This window comes from Pimephales promelas, chromosome 6, assembly GCF_988280905.1.
Source record: "Pimephales promelas chromosome 6, fPimPro1.hap1.1, whole genome shotgun sequence".
Classification (NCBI taxonomy): Eukaryota; Metazoa; Chordata; class Actinopteri; order Cypriniformes; family Leuciscidae; genus Pimephales; species Pimephales promelas.
The window spans coordinates 20029248-20055711 of NC_142774.1; the positions used below are offsets into that span (position 1 = coordinate 20029248).

General features: G+C 38.9%; 1 protein-coding gene across 6 annotated transcripts in view; it reads right to left on the reverse strand.

Annotated features, from left to right (window-relative positions):
• raph1b (Ras association (RalGDS/AF-6) and pleckstrin homology domains 1b) overlaps positions 1–26464 on the reverse strand; it is a 181991-nt gene that overhangs the window by 34422 nt on the left and 121105 nt on the right. For all 6 annotated transcript variants that reach the window (XM_039672003.2, XM_039672002.2, XM_089132243.1 and 3 more), the window contains 3 exons: positions 5183–5307; positions 4414–4516; positions 3508–4082 (listed from right to left, as the gene is read on the reverse strand). In XM_039672003.2, coding sequence (XP_039527937.2) covers positions 3508–4082; positions 4414–4516; positions 5183–5302 — 798 coding nt within the window. In that variant the 5' untranslated portion in view covers positions 5303–5307. The remainder of the gene's footprint in view (positions 1–3507; positions 4083–4413; positions 4517–5182; positions 5308–26464) is intronic.

Here is a 26464-nt window from a genome sequence, read left to right on the forward strand (position 1 = left end):
AGTTGCTCCTACATAACTTTTTTAGTGTAAGCATACAGTACAGCAACAAAGATGTTACCAAAACAAACACATCATGCATTTATATGAGTTAGAGTAGTCATGTAGCAAAGCAGGTGTTACTGTCACACTGTAATATTTACAGTGACCATGTACAGCACAATGTCTGTCACGTGATTTTGTCATGCAAGACTGCGATGGGAGGATTTGTGCACACATTCTCTTTCACATGATTTGTGCACGCATTATCTTTCACATGCAGACATGAAATCACATTGTTCCATCTGTGAAACAGCGCTAGTTTACCTTCTACTAGATTCAGTACATCTAAAACCGAAGTATGTATTTATAGTTTGTTAAAGTGTCAGGGTCTGTACATCCTGGTGCGGATGAGAAGTGTCAGGGTCTGTACATCCTGGTGCGGATGAGCAATGCTGTGGTTAGAATAGTGCCATAATAACATCTCTGTTTTATCAGATTTTCTTCCCATGTTCTGACAGCAGTACATTGCTATCTGTTTCTGATGCAGAAAAGTTAGTTCATGCATTCATGACCTTGAGACTAGACTACTGTAATGCTTTATTAGCCAGTTGCCCTACATCCTCAATAAACAAGCTACAGTTAGTACAAAATGCAGCTGCTAGAGTTCTTACTAGGTCAAGAAAATATGATCATATAACACCGATTTTATCATCTCTACACTGGTTCCCTATTAAGTTCCGTATCAACTACAGTACTACTACTGACCTATAAAGCCCTAAATGGTTTAGCTCCTATGTACTACCTTCTTTCGCCCAACAATCCAACACGTTCCTTAAGATCACTAAATTCAAGGCTTCTGGTCATTCCTAGGATATCTAAGTCCACTAAAGGAACTCGCATTTACTCGCGTTCTCGCATTTAGCTCCAAAACTCTGGAATAGCCTTCCCGATACGGTCCGAGGCTCTGACTCACTGACACAGTTTAAAACTAGATTAAAGACGCATCTCTTTAGTCAAGCATTCACATAATGAGTACCTTTTAGTCCTCTGTTATGCCATACGGAACTGTTTGCAACTGAAACGCATTTCCGCGACAGTGGGGCTCGACAGCCTTAGTCAAACGGGTTGGCGCGTATGGTTGGGTTGCGGTGATTTTGTGAGATAGTGGTTTTCTAACACCGACTCCCGTATAATGGAAATCATTATGAATATCAGCTATGCTAATTATCTCCCATCTGCCTTTCTGCTGTTATCTCGGGACGCTTGTCCCGAGAAATATGGCGTTCGTCAGGTCCAGTTTTGTATCCAGCCTCTCACAGGGATTTCGGATGCCCCAACGCCTGTGATGAGAAGACCAGCGTCTGTGAAGAGACGACTCAACGCCTGCGATATGGTATGGCGCCGTTTTATATATAAACAATATTTATATTTAATATTTATATATAAACAATATGAATGTAAGCCAGAGGAGAACTGGCCTCCGACTGAGCCTGGGTTCTCCCAAGGTTTTTTCTCCATCCAATCTGATGGAGTTTTGGTTCCTTGCCACTGTCGCCTTGCTTTTGGCTTGCTTAGTCGGGATTATTTAGTATTTAATATTTAACAATATTATTGTTCTGTGTTGTACTACTTTCATGTTATCACTGTGAAGCTGCTTTGATACAATCTGTATTGTGAAAAGCGGCGAGCGCTATATAAATAAATGTGACTTGACTTGACTTACTGAAGAACTATAAAAGCTGAATGTGCGTGCTTGTGAGAAATTGGTTGTATATGAGTGTGTGAGAACTATGTGGGCAGCCAAGAGATAACTCAGCTTTAATCATTCCATGGTGAATTCAGTGAAACCTTGATCATCACATTTCCCAAAACCACAATACAGACTTTGCCCTCAACAAAAGAACAAACAACTGCTATGCATAGAACTGTGTGTGTGTCTGGGTCACAGGGAGACCCTCTTTGTTCTAAACGGTTTCGTGAATAAGAGGATAAACATTTTAAATGGTCAATGACTCTTTGTTTTTTGGTAGCAATTAGACTGACAGGAAGACATTTATTCAAAATATAATGAATCTCTTAAACACCCACATATACACTCTAACATCCACATTAAGAAACTCCTACATAATTACTGGCAAATCTTTGTACTAATCTAAGTATTAAAGTCAACATGAAATCCAAATTGACGCTATTTAGATTGATGGGCTCTTATTTTCAATGATTCATCTGTGTTACAATGGAAGCTCCCGCTCCGCCTCCTCTCCGCCACCAGAGGGAGCCTTCCCCGGAATATTGATCATTGGCTTTGAACTCAAATTCCCATCATGCCTCATACCTGGGACTGATTGCGCCTCACACCTGCACTGCATTTGCACACACCCATAAAAGCCACCTTCACACACCACACCAGTGCGAAGTCTTGATTTGCCCCGGTGATCATTTCTGAGCGTTTATACCCTGATTCTGATTCTGGACTTTGGACTTTGGACTGTTTGACTCTCCTGTGATTGTTATCTGCCTGGCCTGAACTCGGACTGTTTACGGATTACGATTATTGCTGCCTGCCCTGATCTCTGCCTGTTCCCTGGATTATCCTGTTGTCTTATCTACATTGCTCTGTCTGCCTCGTCTCGACCCTGCCTGTACGACTCTGTTTAATAAAGCTGCAAATGGATTCCTCTGTTCCCTGTGGTTCATTGACAAATATATGTTTTCATGTAATAAAGCAGATTGTAATGTAAGCTTTAATTTTAAAAAGCCTTCTGAAATATTTTTCTTTTTAAAATTTTAATATTTTTTTCCCAAACAAATATTTCAAAAAGACTGTTAAACTACTAGAAAACTAGAAAATTTCTAGTTAAAAAAAGTTTTTAAAAAAGTTTTTAAAAAATGAGACTTTTTCTTTATGATATCATCAGGATAGTTGAATCACTTTGAAATGTGTGACCCCATTTACACAAAAACAACATTAAAGTCATTAAAGTCACAAAATTAAAGTCATTGTTGTGTAATTTTTTTTTTTATAATTAAAGGTTCATTCAGTTGTTTTATTAGCTAGCCTTAGCATCACTATTCTTTGGGTTCATCAAGTAATGATGTTTGATGTACTTAATGAAAATACATGTAATAAAGAAAAAAAGAAAATGTTAAATGGATTCTGAACCATCAAAAACATTTGTGTTGACTTTGACTTGGAATCTCTAAACTGGAGCTGTGAGATTAGGCTACACTGTATGTGGTAAAGGTACCAGACCTGATTTATATCATTATCCCTGTGCTGACTGACAATGTCTCTCTATCCCTTTCTTTTGTGGATATTTATTTTCTGTTGTTGTGCTTCAGATTTAAGCCCCTCATATCTGCTTTCAGTTTTCATCTCACTCTGCTGAAATTTCTCTCTGAGGTTCTCATAGTGAGAAGCTCTTCTATACCTTTGGTCTTCTATGGACACGCTGTCATGTTTACTGTCCAGTCTAAGTGCTAGCTATGAAATAATTCAAAACGAAAAATCATGTTTGTGTGTGTTACCTCTGTGCTAGTCTGGCTTTGGCTCTGATTCTGTGACTGTGCCTCATTCTCCTGCCCTCGGATATCCAGAGAGTCCATGCTGGATGCCGAGGCAGAGTTGACGCTTGACCTGGAGGAATGACCGATCGAGCGCACTTCCTGGTCGCTGACTGTGCCAACCGATCCTGTACGGCGATGATGTGAGTTAGAAGGCGGGTGTGAGAGAGTGGCAGATGAATATGAGGAGGAGGACGATGAGGAAGATTCAGAAGTCTGTTTTGCTGCCTCGTCCATGCTCAGGGATGCCTTTTCTAGCTGAGCAGTGATGTCATCCAGGGAAAAGTTGGAGGCCAGGGGCCGTGACTGCCCACAGCCACCGCGTACGGTGGAAGCGGGAGAAGCTCGGGTGCTGCTGCTGGTGCTTCCTCCGCTGCTGCCCCCTCCAGTGTGTTTGGTGCTGGCCGAGCGGCCTGTCGGTCTCTGTCTAGATTTGGCCTCTGAGGTCTTGCTCATGGGTTTGCTGAGCTCTTGTTCTATTGAACACAGGTCAGCCATGAGAGCGTCCAGGTCCACCGTCTCACCCTGGTTAATAGCTTCTACATGGAAAGATAGAGGACAATTTGGTCTGATACATATACTAATGTTTGGGTAACATTTGGGCTCAGTAAGATTTTTTTTTTGTTTTTTTTTGCAAGAAATAAAAGGATGTCACAGTAAAGAAATGTATAATGTTTCAAACGATATAGATTTCAAATATTTTCTGAGCACCAAATCAGCATATTAGAATGATATGAAACATTTTGCTGTTATGATGGTGGTTTTATGATAAGCCATGAAAATTGCAGAATGCAGATACACGAGAAGGCATTGTGAGTGATAAAGAATGTTGAGTAAACAAAGGCGGTGTGTGTCTGTGTGTAGTCTAACCATTGATGTTGTACATAGAGAAACGGTAGGAGAAATTGGCAAGGTTTGTTTCCTGTCTGAGAGGAGCTTTTTGCACTTTCTCAGGACGCCCATGATCCAAACTCTAACATTACAGAGAAAAAGAGAGAGGGGGGGGCACACATTAGGTAAGAAGAGACAGCTAAATCATAGATATAAATCATCAATACAATAAAACCATACATTAAAGTAAATGAAAATAAAGTATCTTATTTAAGGCTGTCAATTTATGAAGGATTGTAAAAGAATACAAAATTCTAATCAAATATTACTTTTATGTTATGACCACTAAATTAACTAAATTATTACATTTTTCACTTAACCATAAGCATCGACTTATTTAAGCCAGACTATGGCACAATTTCCTTTTAGATCTGCTCTACAGCCGAAACAAACTTTGTTGCATTATTTTACTGTTATCTCTGTAAAGCTGCTTTGAAACAATATGTATTGTAAAAAGGGCTATATAAATAAATGTGACTTGACTCCTTAAGCAGCAAACTGGCATTTCGTAAATTATATTAAAATGCCAACTCCATTCAATGACAGGAAAAGTAATCTAAATGTAAAAAATAGGGGAAACGAGCATGTACAAACAAATATCCAATACTGACCTATACCGACAAAAAGTTATTACATTAATCAAATAAATTGCATATATAAATAATTTCAGAGGAAAGCCCACAAAGTGAAGATAATACGTCATATTAAAGATAATACATCACAATGTCGCATTGAGTGTGAGTGTCACCTGTGTGAGTTTGTCCAGTTCTCCCAACCAGGCCCCAAACATCTTGTCCAGATCCTGATCCTCCTTATCACTGTCTTCTTCAGCAGCATGATCTAGCTCATCATCTGATACCTGCTCCATGTCGGCTGTAACACACACACACACACACACACACAGTTATATGATACAGCAGCCAATGAGGACTCAACCGGCGTACCATGTCCTCATCAACATGTCCAAACATACAGAACATCACATATATTACACGATGCTGACAAAGCACACCAAAATTTTAAGATTGACTTGGGTTTGATGCGCCTTATCAACACTATTAGGTTTTGATTCAATTTAAGTGTGAACTGAAGAATGACGCACATCACAGGTTGTCATGATGATTGATTTCAGTTCAACTTATGTAGACCGGAGTATGATATTCATTTCTCTCACCCTATTTCTCTTTATCTCACATCACCATGGCAACCCTCAAATCTTTCCTTTAAAGAGGGTTGTGATATGACACTTTCAAATCTGCATTTGAAACTGGAAAAGTCTGGAATATTCAAGAAAAATATGCCAGTTTTCCCCATAATCTTTAAACTTTGTACTTCTGTAACCAGAGTTCCTGGCCACTATCAGCATTTGAATAGTTATGCTGATTCAATTGGATTGGTAATGGCCTCAGAGAGGGTGTGTTTCTATTTCATTTGCATGCTTTTGTTTCAGTTTTCTCTCCCCTCCATGTAAACTCCTCCCCTTTAAATGTATAAATTGTAATATGTCAGTTTTCCCCATAATCTTTAAACACGCTGTCAGACACCTTGAGTGGTAATGTCTGTGTAAAGTCAGACATTATTATTTCAAGGATGCCTTCTTAGAGGGTGTGATGTAGTTGTTATGGAAACCTCAGCTCTGTCTCAAAGACTTGCATAGTTGCTATAGCAACCCTCTCTAGATCTTCCACTATCAGTTTTCAACCCCCCTCCCCCCTTGCTGTACCTTCCGCTGCATTTTCTGATGGAAATTATGTTGATTATGTTCATTAAAATGACTCAAAGTACTTCTGTACTATCTATAAGTAATACTACACTGCATCAAGCACATATACATGCACATTAGCACACAAAGATTAACAAAACACGGTAATTTGACTTCGAGATCAACATTGATTCAAAGCAGTGCAATAAAATCATGTTTTCTCTAGATATAGATAGAGGAAACACTATAATCAGGGGAATGCTGTAATGACCTCAATAGGATAGAGGTGTGAGGGTGTAAGGCGATTGTCTCCCTCTAGTGGACAGTAAAGTAACTGCTGTACTGTCACAACAACTGGGACAACAACTGCGACTCAACAAAAACACTCGACTCAGCATGCCTGTAAGCACGTATTAGGCTTATCATGCTGAGTCAGGGTTGGGTGAATGGATAAACCATGAACTTCGCTGAAAAACTACCAGATGAGTCACACACCATGCACAGCCAGATTCACTTTCACTATCAGTAGGAGACACCATTATCAGGAGACATTCACTATTACATATAATATATAACTACACACATTATATATTTATTATTACACACAACGGGTGACTGTAGAAAGTTAAACAGACCATATATTCAAATCTCTCATTTCATTTTTCCTTTTTTTCACTTTCTCACAATCACAACTCACATGCCTTATGGGGATCCAGAGTGCAGAAGATGACCCTTCCCTCTTTAATCCAACAAGGGTGTGTCTGGACTAATACATGACATGTACCAAGCTTTTTTTCTTAGCTTCAACACAAAGTATAAAACATTTACATAGAAAACATTTAGATCAGAAATCAGAATATTCAAGGGAGCCATGTAATAAACTACACCAACCAAAGTCAAAATATACACTACATTCGAAAGTTTAGGGGTAGAAGTTATTTATGCTCACCCAGGCAACATTAAAAAAATGCAGTGATTTTACAATTTAAAACATTATTATTATTATTATTATTATTATTAACAAATCCCTGTGAAAAAAAAATCTTCAGAATACTGGTAAGTGTATAACTGGAAAGTTTGGTGTACATAGGTGCTACATAGGCTGAGATATTTGTACTGGAGAATGACAAAAAAAACTCAATTTGAGAAAAAGGCATTTAAATATTTAATTAGGGAATTGAACACATTTCTATTGTAAAAAAAAAAAAAAAAAAAAAAAAAACCTTGTGGGAGGGGTTTTATTACCCGAACGACCCTAGGAGCTTTGTTGTATGGGGCTATACGCCCCTGGTAGGGTCTCCCAAGGCAAACAGGTCCTAGGCGACGGGTCAGACTAAAGCCCCGTTCACACCGCCAGCGATTTTGTCGCTGTGTGTCGCTAGGCTCTGTACTGTGATGTCGCTTGTGGGCGTTCATAGTGCTGTCGCTCTTGTGTTATTGGTAGACTGCACGTCTGGCCATATCTATACAAAAGACCATCACAAGTGATATATAATTTTAATTTGACTGGGAATAAATGACTTTTAAGGCTAAAAAGAAACCATATGCTGTTGGGAGAGTGTTTTTATATCTCCACAGCTGCGTTCAGTGGATTAAATCATTTACTAGATCAACGATCGATCAATGAACAAATTAAACTCACTCATACTGTCACAAATTATAAAAACGTCATTCGAATTTGACAAATAATCAATTTTCTTGTCCCTAATAGTCAATGTAATGCAGGGGAAATTGTAAAATTAACTGCAGCAGTGCTAACGTGCATTATATAATTACAACACTCGAACTATAACGTTAAATGTATGAATTAAACTCACTGTCGACAGTTTCTTTTATTATCCATGTGGTTACAGTCAAATCATATAAAACAGTGAAATCGTCCTCAAACTCTTTCTTTCTGTCTTGCCTGCACTGCACTCGAGACGGTGACGTGAGCTGAGCTCCACTGAAAGTCTTCTTTCCTATTGGTTGTCGCTCGCGAAAATCGCTTCTCATTTGCATAAAGTTGAAAATTCTCAACTTTTGTCGCTTGTCTCTTGTCGCTTGACACGCCCACATTCTGTCGCCAACGGTCACTGTCGCTCGTGTCGCCGGATGTCGCCAGCGCTCCATTGAAATGAATGGGATCTTGTCGCTTTGTCGCTGCGTGTCGCTGGCGGTGTGAACGGGGCTTAAGGCTGTGTGTCCACCAAAGCGTTTTTCCACTTGCCTGGCGTATGTTTTGAATTGTTTTCAATGGGAGCGCCGCGTTTTTTAAACGCCATGAGCATAACGAGGCGCTGAGCGTTTTTTTTCACGCTGAAGCGCCGAGCGCCCAGCGTTTTTTACTGGTCGCCGAGAGTTGAAAAATCTTCAACTTTGGATAAAACGCAGCGCTCATCACCGTCACTTCTTACCCAGCTGTCCAATCACAGTGGAGGAGGGGCGGGACTAAATCACACTGACCAACTGTCACAACATTCTTTCTGTACAACGGCATCAACCAGCAGAGCAAAGAGAGAATGAAGGGCACTTTGTCACTTTGAGTGATTTATGACCCCCTCATAAAAATGTTCCCACGCTAAGCCCTGCCCCTTTTTTACCCCTCCCACCTACTTCCGGTTTGATCACCTGGACTGTGGGAAAATCCCCGCGGTCTTCCCTCCTCTTCTCCAATTACACATTGTTTAAAAGTATTAACCTGTTAACTGTCACCCCCCCTTTTTTGAATAGACATGAAAATGCACATTTCAAACTTAAATGGTTGTAATTCAAGAATGCTTTGGAATATAGACATATGATTGGTCTTGTTTTAAAGAAGACATTTGGCAGATTTTTGTAGAAGTGAAATAAATTAAGAAAGTGAAACAGAAAAAAAGTTATAGAAGTTTGAGTTTATGGAAATGTACAATGTAAAAATATTAATTATTCATATTTTACATAAAATATATATTTTCAAAACCTGGGCTACCCTAAAATGGCAGAAAGATCAAAGCCAAAAATCTGAACAAGTTGTGTTTCAAATTTTAGGTTGATATCTCAAAAAATGAGCTTTCAGTAAGATTTTGTTTGAGCGCAGTACCAAACTTTTTCACTAGGGCACAATCAGACTCCATTACTGCCCATATAAGGGCGCCTGCATTTCCATTTGTGTTTTGAGTGATATGAACCATTATTTTCACAATTTTCATACAATTTCTGAAGTAGAGATCCTATTCAGAAGTAGCATGGGAAGTTTGGCAGATTTTGATATGAATTGAACCTCTAAGAAACACATACAAAGAACATGCATGTAAGTCATAGCTAGCTGCCACGTCACAAATGGTGAATTTATTATTTTTTTCTTGATATTTCAAACTTTTCAGACCTTTTTTTTTCCAAAATAATTGAATTGATTCTATCTTTTGAACTTTTGGCATGAAAACAAACTGAGGTATCTACCATTTTTTCATGATTTTTCATGTTTACTGCTATTTTAAAATAAAGGTCTGAACACGCCTTATGAGTATGAAAATATTCTTGTTTTATATTGATAAATTATGGCTCCTCTCTAATATATTTTGAAAATCAGTCACCAAATATGGAAACTAGAGATTGTAAGCTTTCAAATGATATATAGTTTGTCAATATTATTTAAGGTACTTACTAAGATATTATTGTTTTAAAAATATAGTGGCAAACGTCCCACCTGTGGGACGGTGACAGTTAAATTAACTTGGTCCGAAAATTTTGTCCATAAATCAAACACGCTTGCATGTAATAATATGAAACTCGGTACACATGTTGATCTAATCGGTTCATATATACTTCACACTCTTACTTTTTACCCCAGCCCAACAGGAAGTTGGCTATTGAGAGTCGTTTGGAAAACGCATGCAATGGAATGTGAAATACTCCTCCTAGAGCTCTGATCCAAATTTGATGAAACTCGGTCAGCATGAAGTCAAGACATTGAAGATGAAAGTTTGTGAGGGGATTTTTGATATCTCGAACCGTTTGGCCGTGGGGAGGAAACGAAATTATGGCGAGAAACGTGAAACAGAAAGTGTGTTATAACTTCAGCATACATTAACTGATCTTGATAGAACTTCATCAGTGTGTTCGCTGTAAGAGGACGGTCACATGGATGTGACTATTGTGAGAAAAAATTATAGCGCCACCAACTGGCAGCAGGAAGTGTGTCACTTTCAAAATGCTTTGAAATCACCCTTTTATTTTTACCCGATTTGCTTCAAACTTTATCTGTATAATGTAAATTCATGCCAGATAAAGACCTGTGAATGGATTCTTGATATCTTTGATACTGTTGCCGTGGCAACACATCAAACTTTAACATTCTTTTAGGATGCTTTTGAGACTCTTAACATGCTTGAAATTGCATGAAACTCAACAGACACGTCACATTTATTGGCCAGTAGACATGTGCAAAGTTTCAGAAACAGGTGTGGTGCAGGGACTAAATAGCGCCACCTTTTGACAAAAGTGGGGTTGTTAGTTTTATCTACATTTACAAAAATTCGGTATATACATTGTACTCCTCAAGCCGGACAACTTTCTAATTCATAGTCATTAGCTCGGACCAAGAGGAAGTCAGATAATTTGGTTTGAATATGATGAGCCTCTCTCTGAGCCTATGTCCCTGTATGGCAAGCCCTATTAACATTTAAAAGCTAAGTTTGCCTATCCGGAATTAACATTGTAGATACCAACAATGTCTTTCTGACTAGTTGTAATTACATTTTGGATAATTTGTATGATCATTTAAGATATCTGTAACGTAATTGTGACTAATCGAAACGACAGAGTATGGAAAGCCGTATTAACATTTAATCATGAAAGGGCCAAAGCCTGCAGCACCGCCACCACAGTGCCTTTAGGTAACTAAAGGAACCGGGGTTGCGGTGCCACCGGCTTGGGCCCACCATCGCTGCTCAGAGCTATATTTAATCTTTATTTATTTTATTATTATTGTTTTATAAAATCAGTATTATTTTTGTGTCCTAAATGTTCTAAATCATTTTCTATGTTGTTTTGATGCTTTGGCAATACAAAATGTATTTTTTGTCATGCCAATAAAGCTTTCTGAATTGAATTGAATTGAAAAGTGTTCATTATACTAACCATTCAACTCCGGATTGATTCTGGAGGAATAAGCATCGGCAACAATCCATCCTCCAACGCATGATCATGTTTTAATTCATATTGCCCTCGAAGAGGAGGGGCTATTCTCCGTTGTCAGTTTGTGAGAGTTGGAGAGAGGGAAGGAGCAAGCAGCGCACAGCTCTGCAATAAAATAAAAAAACCTGAAAATCAATGCGTGGCGGTCAGCGTTGATATTGTGGCGGGCCGCCACAAATTAATGAATGTATGGGAAACCCTGCAGACTATCTACATCAAGTCTTTTTGGGACTGGGATAAGTGTGGCTGACATAAGCACTGATAAGCATAACACACTGCTCCAACAAAACCCAACAAACGTGTCTGTTGGTGTTTGTCTGTGCGGAGTGAATTGGCCTTTATGCATTACTAAAATGCTCCGCTCTCCACCCAGATATAAAAGCTGCAGTAGGTTAATTAAGATTTAAGGGATGAACTGCGAGTTCAATTGGACTTGTCATATCAAAAGTTAGGCCTATAAGAATTTTTAGTTTGATGGCAACACCATCTTTGACATTAGTTTGGTATTACTTTGGTCACTGTGGCTCTGGTTACTAGTAAGACTATATGGGCTCGACTCACGTTGCACATTCACACAGACAGTATTCGAAACACTACTGTAAGCCTTCATAAATATCGTACCAACCCCATCAAGGTAACTGTACTAAGACACAAACAAAAGACAAACTGAGAGTCAGTAGCTACTTTTCCACCCACCTATTTATATGCACAGTTTGGGATATCGCATAAATAAATGCTGGATGGAAACGCCAAGATAAAAATTCAAAAATTTCTAAAAAATTTACATTAAAAATAATAATAATAATAATAATAGTATGCGCTCAAATTTGAGTCAGACTTACCGAATATATTCATAGATGTGTTATTTTATATTATGTACACAAACATTATTAGGTTATTGTTGTGGCTTTTCCTACTGCATCAACTCATTTTTTTCAGTGATTTTTATTGCCAGTCAGAAAGTGACTATTTTGTTCTCTTTGACTGACTGGTTAGAAATGGTGCTTTATTCGCAAATGTTTTATGCAATATTCCAAGTATATGCATAAGTTAAATTTGCAAAATTTGCACTTTGGATGGGAACTCTAGTGTTTGAGTTCCCATCGATTCCTGGTGTCTGTTTTCTAACATCACAGTCCTGCTGACATCCACTCAGATTAGCAGGAGACACTAAACTGAATGTTTTACCATTATGAGATAGTTTTAGACACCCCCGGTGGTCGGCATCTTTCAGGGTTTGCATCTTGCATCTACACATGTGCTCAGGTCAACAATGTGCTTACTGCTTAATTCAGTAGATTGAATCTTTCAAATATATAATTCCAACCCTCCTGTTCTGTCTCACCGCTTTCAGATCAGCAGGATGCTAATGACTCCTTCAGTCACTCTACAGCGAAAGGCCATGGTTCTGCATAATCAGTCAAGCACAAAGAAGATAAATAAAGAGAGAGAGAGAGAGAGAGAGGGAGAGAGAGAGGGGGAAATGAGAGGGGAGAGTATGGGACAAAAGGAGATTTTGCTGAATTATGGAGCTGTAGAAAATAAAAATAAAAAAGGTGCAGATAGAAAAAGAGTGCAGAGGGAAATTAGAGAGGTGTGTTATCTTGGCACCCTGTTGCTTAACAGCTGCTGATTTAAACTAAGCAACGAAATTGCTTAGTTTAAAAAAAAAACTAAGCTAAAATGAAAAACTAAGCATATGCCCGAAAAAAAAAAAGAACAAAAAATATCCAAGGCTCAAGATGGAATAAAAAAAGCAGATCATCAGAGTAATGATAGAAAAGGAAACGAAGAGAAGGATGAAGGGGTAACTGAAGAGGTGAACGAGCAGAACGAAGTGATTGAGATTAATGACGAGAATGTGCAACCTGGATGCAGTGCTGCTCCAGATAGACATGAGAAAGAAACCACTGACGTAATGGATGACAATGAGGAACAAACTTGTGTTGAACAGGAACGTGAGGTTAATGATGATTCACAGGTTGGAGTTCCAGAGGAAAAAATCGATGAGGAGGTGGATAACTTGTCTCAGTATACTGAGGATGGAGTGAAAGGTAGTGAGGAATGGTTAGACAAAATAGATGAAAGAGACTTGTACACTGTTGAACAAATTAATTCTTTTCTTGATGTAACCAAAGGAAAATCAGGAGTAGAAATAGAGGATTTTTTCCCGGACACTGAAAAATTCGTCGTTTCTGTGATGAAGGACAGGAAAGCGTGCAGTTATGAGGAGCTCTCACAGCAAAAGAGGTTTCGCCTTAAAAAAACGTATAACCGTGAGAAAAGGAAAAGGTAAAAAAAAAGGAAAAGGAGAACTAACGAGGGGAAACACATAAGAAATTATGAAAAGACAAAGGCACACTCAAATAGAAAAGTTAAAAAGCCTTTATTATCATGGCTTGGTCAAATTAACCATCTAAAAAACTCCAACGCATTTCGGCTACATGCCTTCTTCTGGGAGTTAAACAGATCTTAAACCAACAGAGTTTTTAAACCAACAGTCCACCAATCAGAAATCTCCATCTGTCAACAGAGGTGGTCAGGTAACAGTACACAAATGGGACAGCAGATGTCATCATTACCACTACTTAACTAATTAATTAAGTACAACCCAACAAGGTGAGAGAAGAAAAAAAATAAAATAAAATAAATTAATTAATAAATAAAATAATTTTTAAAAAAGTAAATGGATTAAAGGCACACATATAACAACTGAACATCAAAGAAATACACTAAGATCAAGTTCCTCATTCAAGCCAGGATATTTAGTGGCTTGCAACCTGTATATCCAGAAAGTCTCTCGTTGATTCAGCTGCCTTTGCCTATTCCCTTTTCTTAAGGACAAAGGAATGTGGTCAATCCCATAGACCTGCAATGTAGATTGGTCTCTATTGTGGTTTTCCATAAAGTGTCTTGCCATGGGATAGTTGGTATTACCTGTGCGAATTGCGTATTTGTGTTCAGTCAGTCTGTCCAATAGGCGCCGCTTAGTTCTTCCTATATAAAAGACTTCACACTCAGTACATTCCAATCTATAAATGACAAAGGTAGTTTGACAATTTATGAAATGGTTGATAGTAAATTCCCTTTGGGTGCCAACATCATAATTTTTTTTTGTTTGCCTTACATTAGTACAATGATTGCAATGATGGCATTTGTAAGAACCTATGGGCCTAGGGCCTAACCATGTTTGTTTTACTTCTGGTTTAAGATAACTGTGAACCAATTTATCTTGTAGGGTAGGACATCTTTTAAAGCTAATGAGAGGTGGTTCAGGAAAAATCTGACTTAGTACCTCATCACTTTCAACAATACCCCAGTTTTTTTGTATGATTCACCTTATCTGTTCAGCCTCTGTACTATATGTAGTGACAAAAACCGGTCTCTGTTTAGTTTGTTTCCACGTATTCCTTTGTAGTACAGCACTGACCTATCTACTTGTTGGGCTCTGGTGTAAGCCTTTTTTAGAATAGAGCTTCTATATCCCCTTTCCTTAAATCGTGACATCATCTCTAGTGATTTACTCTCAAAAACATGATCTTGGTCACAGATCCTCTTCACTCTCTGGACCTGCCCATATGGGATATTCTATTTGTTTATTATTTTTATTTATTTTTTTTTTCTTTTTTTTTTCTTCTCTCACCTTGTTGGGTTGTACTTAATTGATTAGTTAAGTAGTGGTAATGATGACATCTGCTGTCCCATTTGTGTACTGTTACCTGAGCACCTCTGTTGACAGATGGAGATTTCTGATTGGTGGACTGTTGGTTTAAAAACTCTGTTGGTTTGAGATCTGCATGTAGCCGAAACGCGTTGGAGTTTTTTAGATGGTTAATTTGACCAAGCCATGATAATAAAGGCTTTTTAACTTTTCTATTTGAGTGTGCCTTGGAGTTCCTTTGCCTTTTCGTTATATACAGTTTCCCATCCAAGTGCACCTCTATTTTAACCTAGCCTTGAAGTCCAGGAAGCGTTCCTTTGCCCTACTGTTTACATAAGAAATCATGTTGTTTAATAATGCTCTCCTCTACCTTTCCTGTTATCTTTTTCTCTTTATTTTCCTCATGAAGGGCATGCAGGTGGGATCCCTGAATGTTAATGGAATGAGGGATGGGAGAAAAAATAATGTTTTATCAGAATTAATTTTTTACAAAAAAATTAAGTGTTGTATTTTTGCAAGAAACTCACAGTGACCAAAGTAATGAAGTTGACTGGGATGTATGGTGGAAAGGAGAGAAAGCTCTTAGTCATGGTACAAATTTAAGTGCTGGAGTGGCAGTGTTATTTTCTCCTGGGATAAAAGCAAAAATAATTTCAAAAAAAGAATTACAACCAGGAAGATGTTTAATTGTAAGGGCTGAAATTAGTAATCTCCTGTTCTTATTTGTTAATATATATGCACCAAATATAGGAGCCGATAGAGTACGGCTTTTTAAAAAAATCGATTTTTTTAAAGCAGCAACAAGATGATGATTTTATTGTTATGAGCGGTGACTGGAATTGTACCCTAAACTTTACTCTAAACAGAAATGGGGAAGAACAGCATGCACAATCATCTTTCTGTTTAGACAGTATAATTAAAAGTTTGCATTTCTCAGATGTGTGGAAAGAACCCTACAACTCGGCAGTACACATGGGCGAAAGTCACCAATAATAGAGTTTTTGCTGCACGGTTAGATAGGATTTATGTATCACAAAATATGAGAAATAGAATTTTAAAAACTGCTATAATGCCAACATCACTTTCTGATCATAAACTCATCACAGCTGAATGCTCATTGGAAATAACAAATCGTAAAAGCTGCTACTGGCATTTTCAAGTCAAATTGTTTGAAGATACAAAGTTCTGTGAATATTTTATAGATTTTTGGGAGACCTGGAAAAGAGAGAAGAATAATTATGAAGACATTACTCAGTGGTGGGAAGTTGGAAAGGTGCACATAAGAAATTTTTGTCAGCAATATACATCTTATTCTTCATTAGTTTTAAAAAAATACAATAGATGGGCTAGAAAAATAAATTATGGAGATTGAAAAAGACATGATTGAAAGTGAACCTTTAATTTTGAAAGAATTGTGGGAGGGGAAAAAAGAACTGAGTTCAATTCTTAATGAAAAGGTTAAAGGAGTGCTTGTGAGGAGTAGGTTCACTGCAATAAGAGATGTGGATGGTCCTACAACTTTCTTCTTCAATTTGGAGAGTAAAGCTGGGACAGAGAAACAAATGTTCTGTTTAAAAGACACTAATGGACATGACAGCTCAGACCCAGAGGATATGAGAGGAATTGCTGTTGATTTTTATTCTGAACTCTATGCTGCTGAAAATACAGAGGAACAATGCATGAATGAACTGTTACAAGATCTTCCTAAGATTACTCAAGGAGATAAACTTTCCCTAGAAACTGAACTTTTGAGGAACTGACATGGCCGTGGGAACTATAGGGGTGCTGAGGGTGCTGCAGCACCTCCTGGCGAGAGCTGTTTCACTACATTGAAATTTAATATGACGTGACTTTAAATAACATTTTGTTTTTCAGCATGTTTTTTAAGAACACCTTCTACCTTTATAAAACGACTCTAACGATTATTTCATTTCTATATGTTGTCGAATATTAATATAGGCTGCCTATCATAAGGCAAAAGTCGATCTCGCATGGAGTGAGTGACATGACACTGGTTGAGGTCCAGCATCTCAAAATTGATTTGACACTCATTTTATGCATGTGAAAAAACTAAATATAGATGTCTTGATTAAAGCATTCTTTGGCATTAAGGACTGTTCACAAAGAACAAGTTTTTCCATTACCCTCTGCAGCTGCTACTGTTTCAATGATTTTCACTGTGAACGCGCACACAACTGTTGCGCTCGCATCTCGCGAACGAAACCTCATTCTCAAAACGCGGCACTCAAATTAAAATAAGTTCAACAAAAATGCACCTCGAGGCCTTGCATTCCCCCAAATTGGCCTGTATGTGCTGTAATGGTAGTAATGTAATGGTCTAGTGGTAGAACATTAGACTTATGTGCAAGAGTTTCTGAGTTCTAATCCACACTCGCATAGTTATTTTTTTCCCCTCATTAAAACCGATTATGTTTATCAGTTGTTGTCAAGCAGGGACATGACAAAATGTTTGAATGCATTTTACTTTGTGGTTTCACCGGTACGAATAGAGATTTCTCCGCAACTGATCAAGCTCGTGTCCGTGTTCAAGCGATCAAGCGCGAGCCACAAGAGAACACTTTATCACCACCACTGATTCAACGAGTACTTTGATCACTTGATTTAAAAAAACAACACATTTCAGCGTTCTATTTCTCCTCTTATTTAACAAATGAATGCTCTGCTAGACTAGTTAACCAGATATGTTTTATTTATTTCTATTGGTACATCCGTGCCGCGAGATGTATAAAAGTGCTGGGGACAATTTCGACCCTGGCAAAAAGTCATGGGGAAATTCGCAAATAATAATTATTAATAATTATAATAATACTGTAATAAAAGATGTTTGTTTTTGTTTTTTTGCGTCAAAATATTTCTCAAACGGCAGTGCCCCCCCCGCTGATGACCCAATGCCCCTCCAGTAGATCTGCTCTGGCGCCAACTCTGTCAAGCCACGCCCATTAAGCCCCACCCCCAGCACCCCCATGATAAAATATGTTCCCACGGCCCTGGGAACTGACCACCGCTGTCATGAGACTCTCCTCAGGCCGTGCGCCAGGATTGGATGGTTTACCGGCTGATTTTTATAAGACTTTTTGGAACATTATTGGGAAAGATTTTCTTGAAGTACTTCAAAATTGCTTAAGTAAAGGAATTCTTCCTACAAGTTGTCAAAGAGCAGTTTTAACGCTGCTCCCAAAAAAAGGAGATTTGACACTGTTGAAGAACCGGAGACCGGTGGCAATTTTGTGCTCGGATTATAAAATATACTATAAAGTTCTAGCAAACAGGTTAAATGGTGTACTGCATGAAATTGTCCACAAAGATCAGTCTTATTGTATTAAAAATAGATGTATATCTGATAATCTACATTTAGTGCGGGATGTTATAGATTTTGCGATCCAAAATGGCACTAATGTTGGTTTTTTGTCGTTAGACCAGGAAAAGGCCTTTGATAGGGTTGATCACGTTTTTCTTTTTGAGACATTAAAAGCTTTTGGTTTTGGGGACAGTTTTATTTCTAAAGTAAAAATGTTATATACTTAAGCAACATGTATGGTCAAAATACCTGGTGGCCTTAGTTTTCCAATAAAAGTACAGCGGGGAATTAGGCAAGGTTGTCCTCTGTCTGGTCTTCTTTATAGTATAGCAATAGAGCCTCTGTTGTGCAGACTGAGAAGAGAGTTAAAAGGGTTAAATGTTGATGCTTTTTTTCACCAAAATATCAAACTTTCTGCTTATGCAGATGATGTCACGGTTTTAATTAGAGATCAAAATGATGTCAAATTGTTAGAAAAGGCATTAGTGTGTTAATAAAGCATGCATAATAAAGCATGTTCAGCAAAAGTCAATTGGGGCAAAAGCGATGCTCTGTGGTGTGGTCAGGAACCTCAAAGTCCATCACTCCTGGGTGATTTAAAATGGGGGAGGGCAGGTTTTAAATATTTAGGGGTCTTCTTGGGGACAGAAGACTTTAGGAAGAAAAATTGGGAGGGTTTATTGGAAAAAGTGTGTGTGAGGTTGTCTTACTGGAAATGGGTGCTGCCCCAGCTGTCCTACAGGGGAAGAGTGCTTGTCTGTAACAATTTGGCTGCAGCATCTGTGTGGCACAGAATGAGGATTCTAGAACCTCCGGAGGATTTAGTACGAAGACTACAAAAGTGCCTGGTTGATTTCTTCTGGTCGGGGCAACACTGGTTGAAGGCATCGGTGCTGTATCTACCGATACAAGAGGGAGGACAAGGACTAGTAGACATAAGATCAAGAGTAAAAGGCTTCAGACTCCAAACGGTGAAAAAATTTCTGTATGGGGAAGATGTGAGCTGGGCTGGTATCATCTGTACCCTATTGAGGAGAGCTGGAAATATGGGACTAGACCGCCATTTATTCGTCATGGATATTAACAAGATAGACCTGTCTGGATTAACAGCTTTCTACAGGTCTATTTTAACATCTTGGACAGTTTGCAGAATTTCTCGAGAGCAAAACGGTGTGCAGAGAATGTGGCTAAAAGAAGAACCGATTCTTTTCAATCCTGCAGTGGACTTGAATATTTTAAAGTCAATATCTCTGAGAAATACTCTAAAAACTGCACATTTTTAAAAAGTTGGACAATTTTTTATCTGCCAGCAGCCATATCACCCTGTAGCCCAAGACTGGTTGCCCACTGAAGCTAAGCAGGGCTGAGCCTGGTTAGTACCTGGATGGGAGACCTTCTGAGAAGTCCAGGTTGCTGCTGGAAGAGGTGTTAGTGAGGCCAGCAGGGGGTGCTCACCCTGTGGTCTGTGTGGGTCCTAATACCTCAGTATAGTAATGGGGATACTATACTGTCAAAGAGCACCGTCCTTCGGATGAGACCTTAAACCGAGGTCCTGACTCTCTGTGGTCATTAAAAATCCCAGGATGTCTTTCGAAAGAGTAGGGGTGTAACCCCGGCATCCTGGCCAAATTTGCCCAGTGGCCTCTGTCCATCATGGCCTCCTAATCATCCCCATCTATATCAATTGGCTTCATCACTGTCTCCTCTCCACCAATAAGCTGGTGTGTGGTGAGCGTTCTGGCGCACTATGGCTGCCGTCGCATCATCCAGGTGGATGCTGCACACTGGTGGTGGTTGAGGAGATTCCCCCCTCTATGTAAAGCGCTTTGAGTGCCGAGAAAAGCGCTATATAAATGTAATGAATTATTATCTGAGGAAGGATGGATATCTGCTGACGTTTTGGCTGGAAAACTGGGCATAAGATCAACTCGGCTCGCCCAGAACATACTGACTTAAGCAAAGCTCTACCTGTGGATTACAGACTTTCTCTAGAAACACATGATGAAGAAGAATTTTTTTCCTTCCCAGAATTTTCTATTTCTGCAGACACTGGATTATGGACTGAATCGGAGGGTGGACTGCTGTCTTTTGAGACACCCAAACTTGGAATTTTACGTAATGTTGGGAAAAAAGCTCTTTATGTACTGTGTGTGAAAGTTTTATACCTTCAAACGTTGGACGGTGTAAAGGAGTCTAAATGGCAGGAGGTGTTTGGAGCAGACGCTTCCCCTAAAGGTAGCTGGATGTCCCTGTACAAGCCTCCTACTGAGAAGAGGACTGGAGATCTTCAGTGGGGGACTGTGCATGGGATAATAGCCACAAACAGACACAGAGCACACCTTGATCCAGAGGTAGGGGAGGGTTGCCCTTTTTGTGGGGAGCAAGAAACAATTTTTCATTTGTTTTTTAATTGTGGGAGATTGCAGATGCTTTTTGCTGAATTAGAGAGGTGGTGCCAAACGTTGCGCATGGTTTTTACCCCAATGGTCTTTATTTATGGGCCGAGGTACAGTAGAAGCAATAAGGACGTACATGTTTTAATAAACTTCTTATTTGGACAGGTAAAAATGGCAATATGGTTGTCCCGTAAAGGAAAATTAAATGACACAGGGTGATGTTTTATCAATTTTGAAGGGATTGTTAAAACACGTATTAAAATAGAGTATGCTTATTATAAGCTAGTTAACAATCTTGAAATGTTTAAATGTAAATGGGGAATTAATCAATGTGTGTGTGAAGTAGACATTGATGGTAATCTGCAAGTTAATATCTAAGGTGGAAAAATAGTTGTTGTTTTCTTCCTATAGTGCATTGTTGATTATGTCTATGGTACATTGTCGTTCCTTTCTGGTTTTAAAGGGAAAAACTTTTATAGTGTAATTTAATTTTATATATGAAGGAATATTTTTTTGTAAAATAAAAGAGACCCTAAAAGTAAAAAAAGTCTCTCTCTCTCTCTCTCTCTCTCTCTCTCTCTCTCTCTCTCTCTCTCTCTCTCACACACACACACACACACACACACACAATGGTGATGGTACAAAACATGAAGTCATAAAATTCATTGTTCATATTTCATCTGCCACTACACACACATACACAAGAAAAAAAAAGTGTGGGTAATTCTATGAAATTAATACCGTTTATATTTTGGAAGGGTTTTTTTTTAATCAAAGTATATAATTAACAGAATTTTCCCATTTAAAATATATCTTATAATATATATTTTAATGTTGTCTGTGTGTGGTGTTTTTAATATGCTTTAAGAGAAACCACCTGCAAATTCAATGCCAACACCATTGCTGAGTACTTTCTCCTTAAAACTGTAGTGAACCACAGACTTTTTTAAAACGTGGTTTGAAAATGCAGTTGTTCTCTATGTCACAAATAAGTTTATGTATAAAAGAATATGTAACCAATCACATCAACATGCCGGCGGGCTTTAGCAAATCATTAACTATGTTGCGAGGAGTCTCAAGAGAAGCCAGATTATCCTGTTATATTTATCTGTTGCTATGAAAAAATCAGGTACATTCAGCAATATATAGTAGCTTGTGAATTACGATGATGAATGTATATGATGTATATTACATCGTTATGATGAACTATATGCCTTTCTCCTGATGTTCTGAGTTGTTCAAAGCATTTCTAAGGATTCTGATTTTTCGAAGGCAGCTGTCTGACTCTGAGATGGCGAATGGGAACATGGCTAACATTAGCAACACATTATTAGCTGTTTGATAACGCTGGTGTGAGTGAGTGGAGGCAAGGACTAATATGCATATTCATGGATCCACGTATACTAAATGAAGAAAAAGAGATACATTCAAGCTATTTTAAAAAAAACTTTTACACAAGTAATTGTCATGATCAAAGATAAGTTTTAAGGGATAATGCTACTGACTACAGGTGGACTTTCAAATAAAATATTTGAGATATTCCGAATGTGACATTTCAAGGGTGGAACATTTCAAAGCAAAATGACTGCAGCTCTTATTCAAAGTTATGACATAATTAGCATCAATCAGTCAAACAATATGATTTCCATAAAAGTAGAAAATGTTAAATAAGAATGCTTTGTGACGGTGTGATGTGGAATGCTTTATGAATTGGTCCAAAAATAAAATGTTAATTCAGAGTAGAACTTGCTAACATTTGAAACCGGCTCATTTAATGATTCATTTAGTTAAAATGAATGATTCATATATATTGATTAAGGGTGACCATATTTTAATTACCAAAAACCAGGATGCCCGGTATACCGATACTTAAATGATATAAACAAAGTTTACTTAAAGATGCCTTATTAATTTCAATACATTTAAAGTAGGCTACGCCTCCTCTGTATGGATAGAAAATTGTTATATTACAAGACACAAATTCAGATAGGCTTCTCAGAGGTTACTAAACATGTTTTATTATGACAGGTTTGTCAGGTAATGAATGAAATAATGATACAAATAATGTCTCTTCTGTATTAGAAAAATAAATATAAATTAAAGCTGCAAGCACCGATGGGCGGGCCCTCGCACCTGTAGCACGTCGGGGTGTGAGGTGGCCACGTTTTATATTCTGGAGCTCAGCCGGTGCGGCTGTGAATTTGCTATGCATCCAAATCACCCAAAAATTGACGTAAAATTAAAAACGGTCACTTCCTGTTGCCAGAAGGTGGCGCTATGACTGTGGTCTAATTTCGGCATGTACATGTGTTCAGGGCGGGACAGTTGTATAACGTATAAAATTTCGCGCAGGTCTGAGAATGTACACTGAAGTTACAACAACTTCCTGTTTCATGGCGAATCATCAACGCCATCGACACGCCCATCGAAAAAAAACGCGCAGATAGCACAACTTTACATCGTCAATGCCTTTAGAAGGCACAGCAGAAATTTGAAGTCGATCCGACTAAATCCCTAGGAGGAGTTTGTTAAAGTACGGAGGGTGTAAATCATCCCAAAATGGTTGCCAAATTCAAAATGGCGGACTTCCTGTTAAGTTTAGGGCATCTCTCCAAGAGACTTTTCTGTGCGTCTGGACATGGTAGATGTACCACAGAAATTTCATACATGCCGGTCAAACATGCGGCTGGGGCTGCTTCGTTAAAGGTCACTTCCTGTTGCCAGCAGGTGGCGCTATAACTGTGGGTGAATGTCGGCATGTAGATTTGTTCAGGGCGGAACTCTTGTCAAATGTGTAAAATTTCGTGCAGATCTGGGCATTTACAGCCAAGTTACAACTTCCTGTTTCATGGCGAATCATCGACGCCACGAAGATGCCCATCGATGAAAACGCGCAGAGAGCACAACTTTACGTCGTCAATGCCTTTAGAAGGCACAGCAGAAATTTGAAGTCGATCCGACTAAATCCCTAGGAGGAGTTAGTTAAAGTACGTAATTTGTAAATCATCCAAAAATGGCGGTAAAATTAGAAATGGCCGACTTCCTGTTGAGTTTAAGGCATTGCTCCAAGAGACTTTTCTGTGCTTCTGGCCATGGTAGATGTACCACAGAAATTTCGTTCCTGTCAGTCAAATATGTGGCGGGGGCTGCGTCTTTAAAGGTCACTTCCTGTTGCCAGCAGGTGGCACTATGACTGTGGGTGAATGTCGGCATGTAGATTTGTTCAGGGCGGGACTCTTGTCAAACGTGTTAAATTTCGTGCGGATCTGGGCATTTACAGCCAAGTTACTACAACTTCCTGTTTCATGGCGAATCTTCGACGCCACGGACACGCCCATCGACGAAAACGCGCAGATAGCACAACTTTACATCGTCAATGCCTTTAGAAGGCACAGCAGAAATTTTAAGTCGATCCGACTAAATCCCTAGGAGGAGTTCGTTAAAGTACGGAGTCTGTAAATCGTCCAAAAATGGCCGCCAAATTCAAAATGGCGGACCTCCTGTCGAGTTTAGGGTATGGGTTCTTGAGGCTTATTTGTGCGTCTGGTCATGGTAGATGTATCACAGAAATTTCGTACATGTAGGTCAAACAAGCGGCGGGGGCTGCTTCGTTAAAGGCCAATTCCTGTTGCCAGCAGGTGGCGCTATGACTGTGGGTGAATGTCGGCATGTAGATTTGTTCAGGGCGGGACTCTTGTCAAATGTGTAAAATTTCGTGCAGATCTGGGCATTTACAGCCAAGTTACTACAACTTCCTGTTTCATGGCGAATCTTCGACGCCACGGACACGCCCATCGACGAAAACGCGCAGATAGCACAACTTTACATCGTCAATGCCTTTAGAAGGCACAGCAGAAATTTGAAGTCGATCCGACTAAATCCCTAGGAGGAGTTCGTTAAAGTACGTGCCATTTTGCCCCGCCCATCCGTGAAACCCACAAAATACGAAATTTTTCACCAGTCCTGACATGCGTGCCAAATTTGGTGAGTTTTTGAGCATGTTGCGGCCCCGAAAATGGCACTTACTTTGCAGGAAAAAAAATAAAAATAAAAAAATAATAATAATAATAATCCTAACAGTTTCAATAGGGTCCTCGCACTGTTAGTGCTCGGGCCCTAATAATAATCCCAACAGTTTCAATAGGGTCCTCGTACTGTTAGTGCTCGGGCCCTAAAAATAACCCTAACAGTTTCAATAGGGTCCTCGCACTGTTAGTGCTCGGGCCCTAAAAAAATAACCCTAACAGTTTCAATAGGGTCCTCGCACTGTTAGTGCTCGGGCCCTAATAATCCTAACAGTTTCAATAGGGTCCTCGCACTGTTAGTGCTCGGGCCCTAATAACTAAAAGAAATACCTCCAAATTGAACAAAAATAGCTCTCACAAACTCACAAAAACAAACTAACAAAATATATTTATATCTTCCCCTTTATCCTGTTTTTCTTTCTCATCCTCCTTGTTTGCTTATCTATATTTTGTAGAGCTGATCTTTCCCAGCAGTTTTTTGAAAACCAGGACATTTTCATCACTTTCATAATTTTCATCACGCCAGGACAGGATGTGAAAACAGGACATGTCCTGGGAAAACAGGACTGTTGATCACCCTATATTGATACTTCAGAACTTGGGGTATCAATATAGGGTAATGGGATATACAGACTTGTAAAAATTCATAGTTATGCATATAATTTTTAAATATTAATAATATTTTAAAGGGATAATCTCATAATTAATTTTTATTAATATATTTTAAGCTTTCCAAAACACAAAGTAAATTGTTGTGTTGGGTTCAGATGTTGTAGACATGTACTTGTGACTTTTGTAAGAAAGTGAAAATAATAGATTTGAGAGGAGAATAAAAAAAGAGGGGGGACAGAGGGAAAGACAGGAAATGTCCAGGATGTGCAGAATTCTTTATTTCCCCCGCAAGCAGTTCTGTGAAGCCTCTCACCACCCTCCACCAGCTGTTCTCTGACACACACACACACACACACACACACAGGCTGAATATGACATCACAGCTGGCCAAGGAGGAGGACAGGAAATGGAAGAGGGGTGAACAGGCTACCACCCTTTTCCATGTGCACAATCCCACTCTTTCAAAAACACACACGGTGTCAAAGCAAAGCAACAAGACACACTACAGCTGTCACCTCTTGCACAAACACACAAAAGCACAAGTGTGCATTGCTACATGAGCTTGGCCACAAATAAACACGCACACAAGTGGCATGTGTGCAAATGTAATTATTCAGCCTTACCCAAACACAAGACCTATACGCCTTATTCACGACAGCGCCATCTTTGATTTTTAATGAGAATGGGCTGTACTGTTATAAAAACGTGTTTGCAGATTGTTCTGCTTATGAAACACTGGAAAAATATCTTTCCAATAAATTTCAGTTGACAAAAAACTCCTGACAATGTAAGCTGTGGAAAATTGTAAGTAATCTAGGAGCTTTATTCAGCTTTTTACAGCGGATGCCATTGGAAACACGGTAAGTCTATCCCTCACGGCCTCACTTTCATACCTGTCATGGTGCTGCTCTGAATAAGGTCTATGGGGTTCTGAGTGTAATTTAAATCTAATAAATCACTTTCCAGCAGATGCCAACTTCTGAATTAACTTAACACACAAGCATTAAATGAGAAATATGTGTGTGTTGCCTGTCCTTTTCAGTGCTTTTGAATAAACACTGATGATAAAAAAGACTCATGTTAGGAAAGACAGAATTCAAATGACCTCTTCCCTGTGGACATGTCTGCAGTAACAGCTACACTCGCTGAGACAAATCG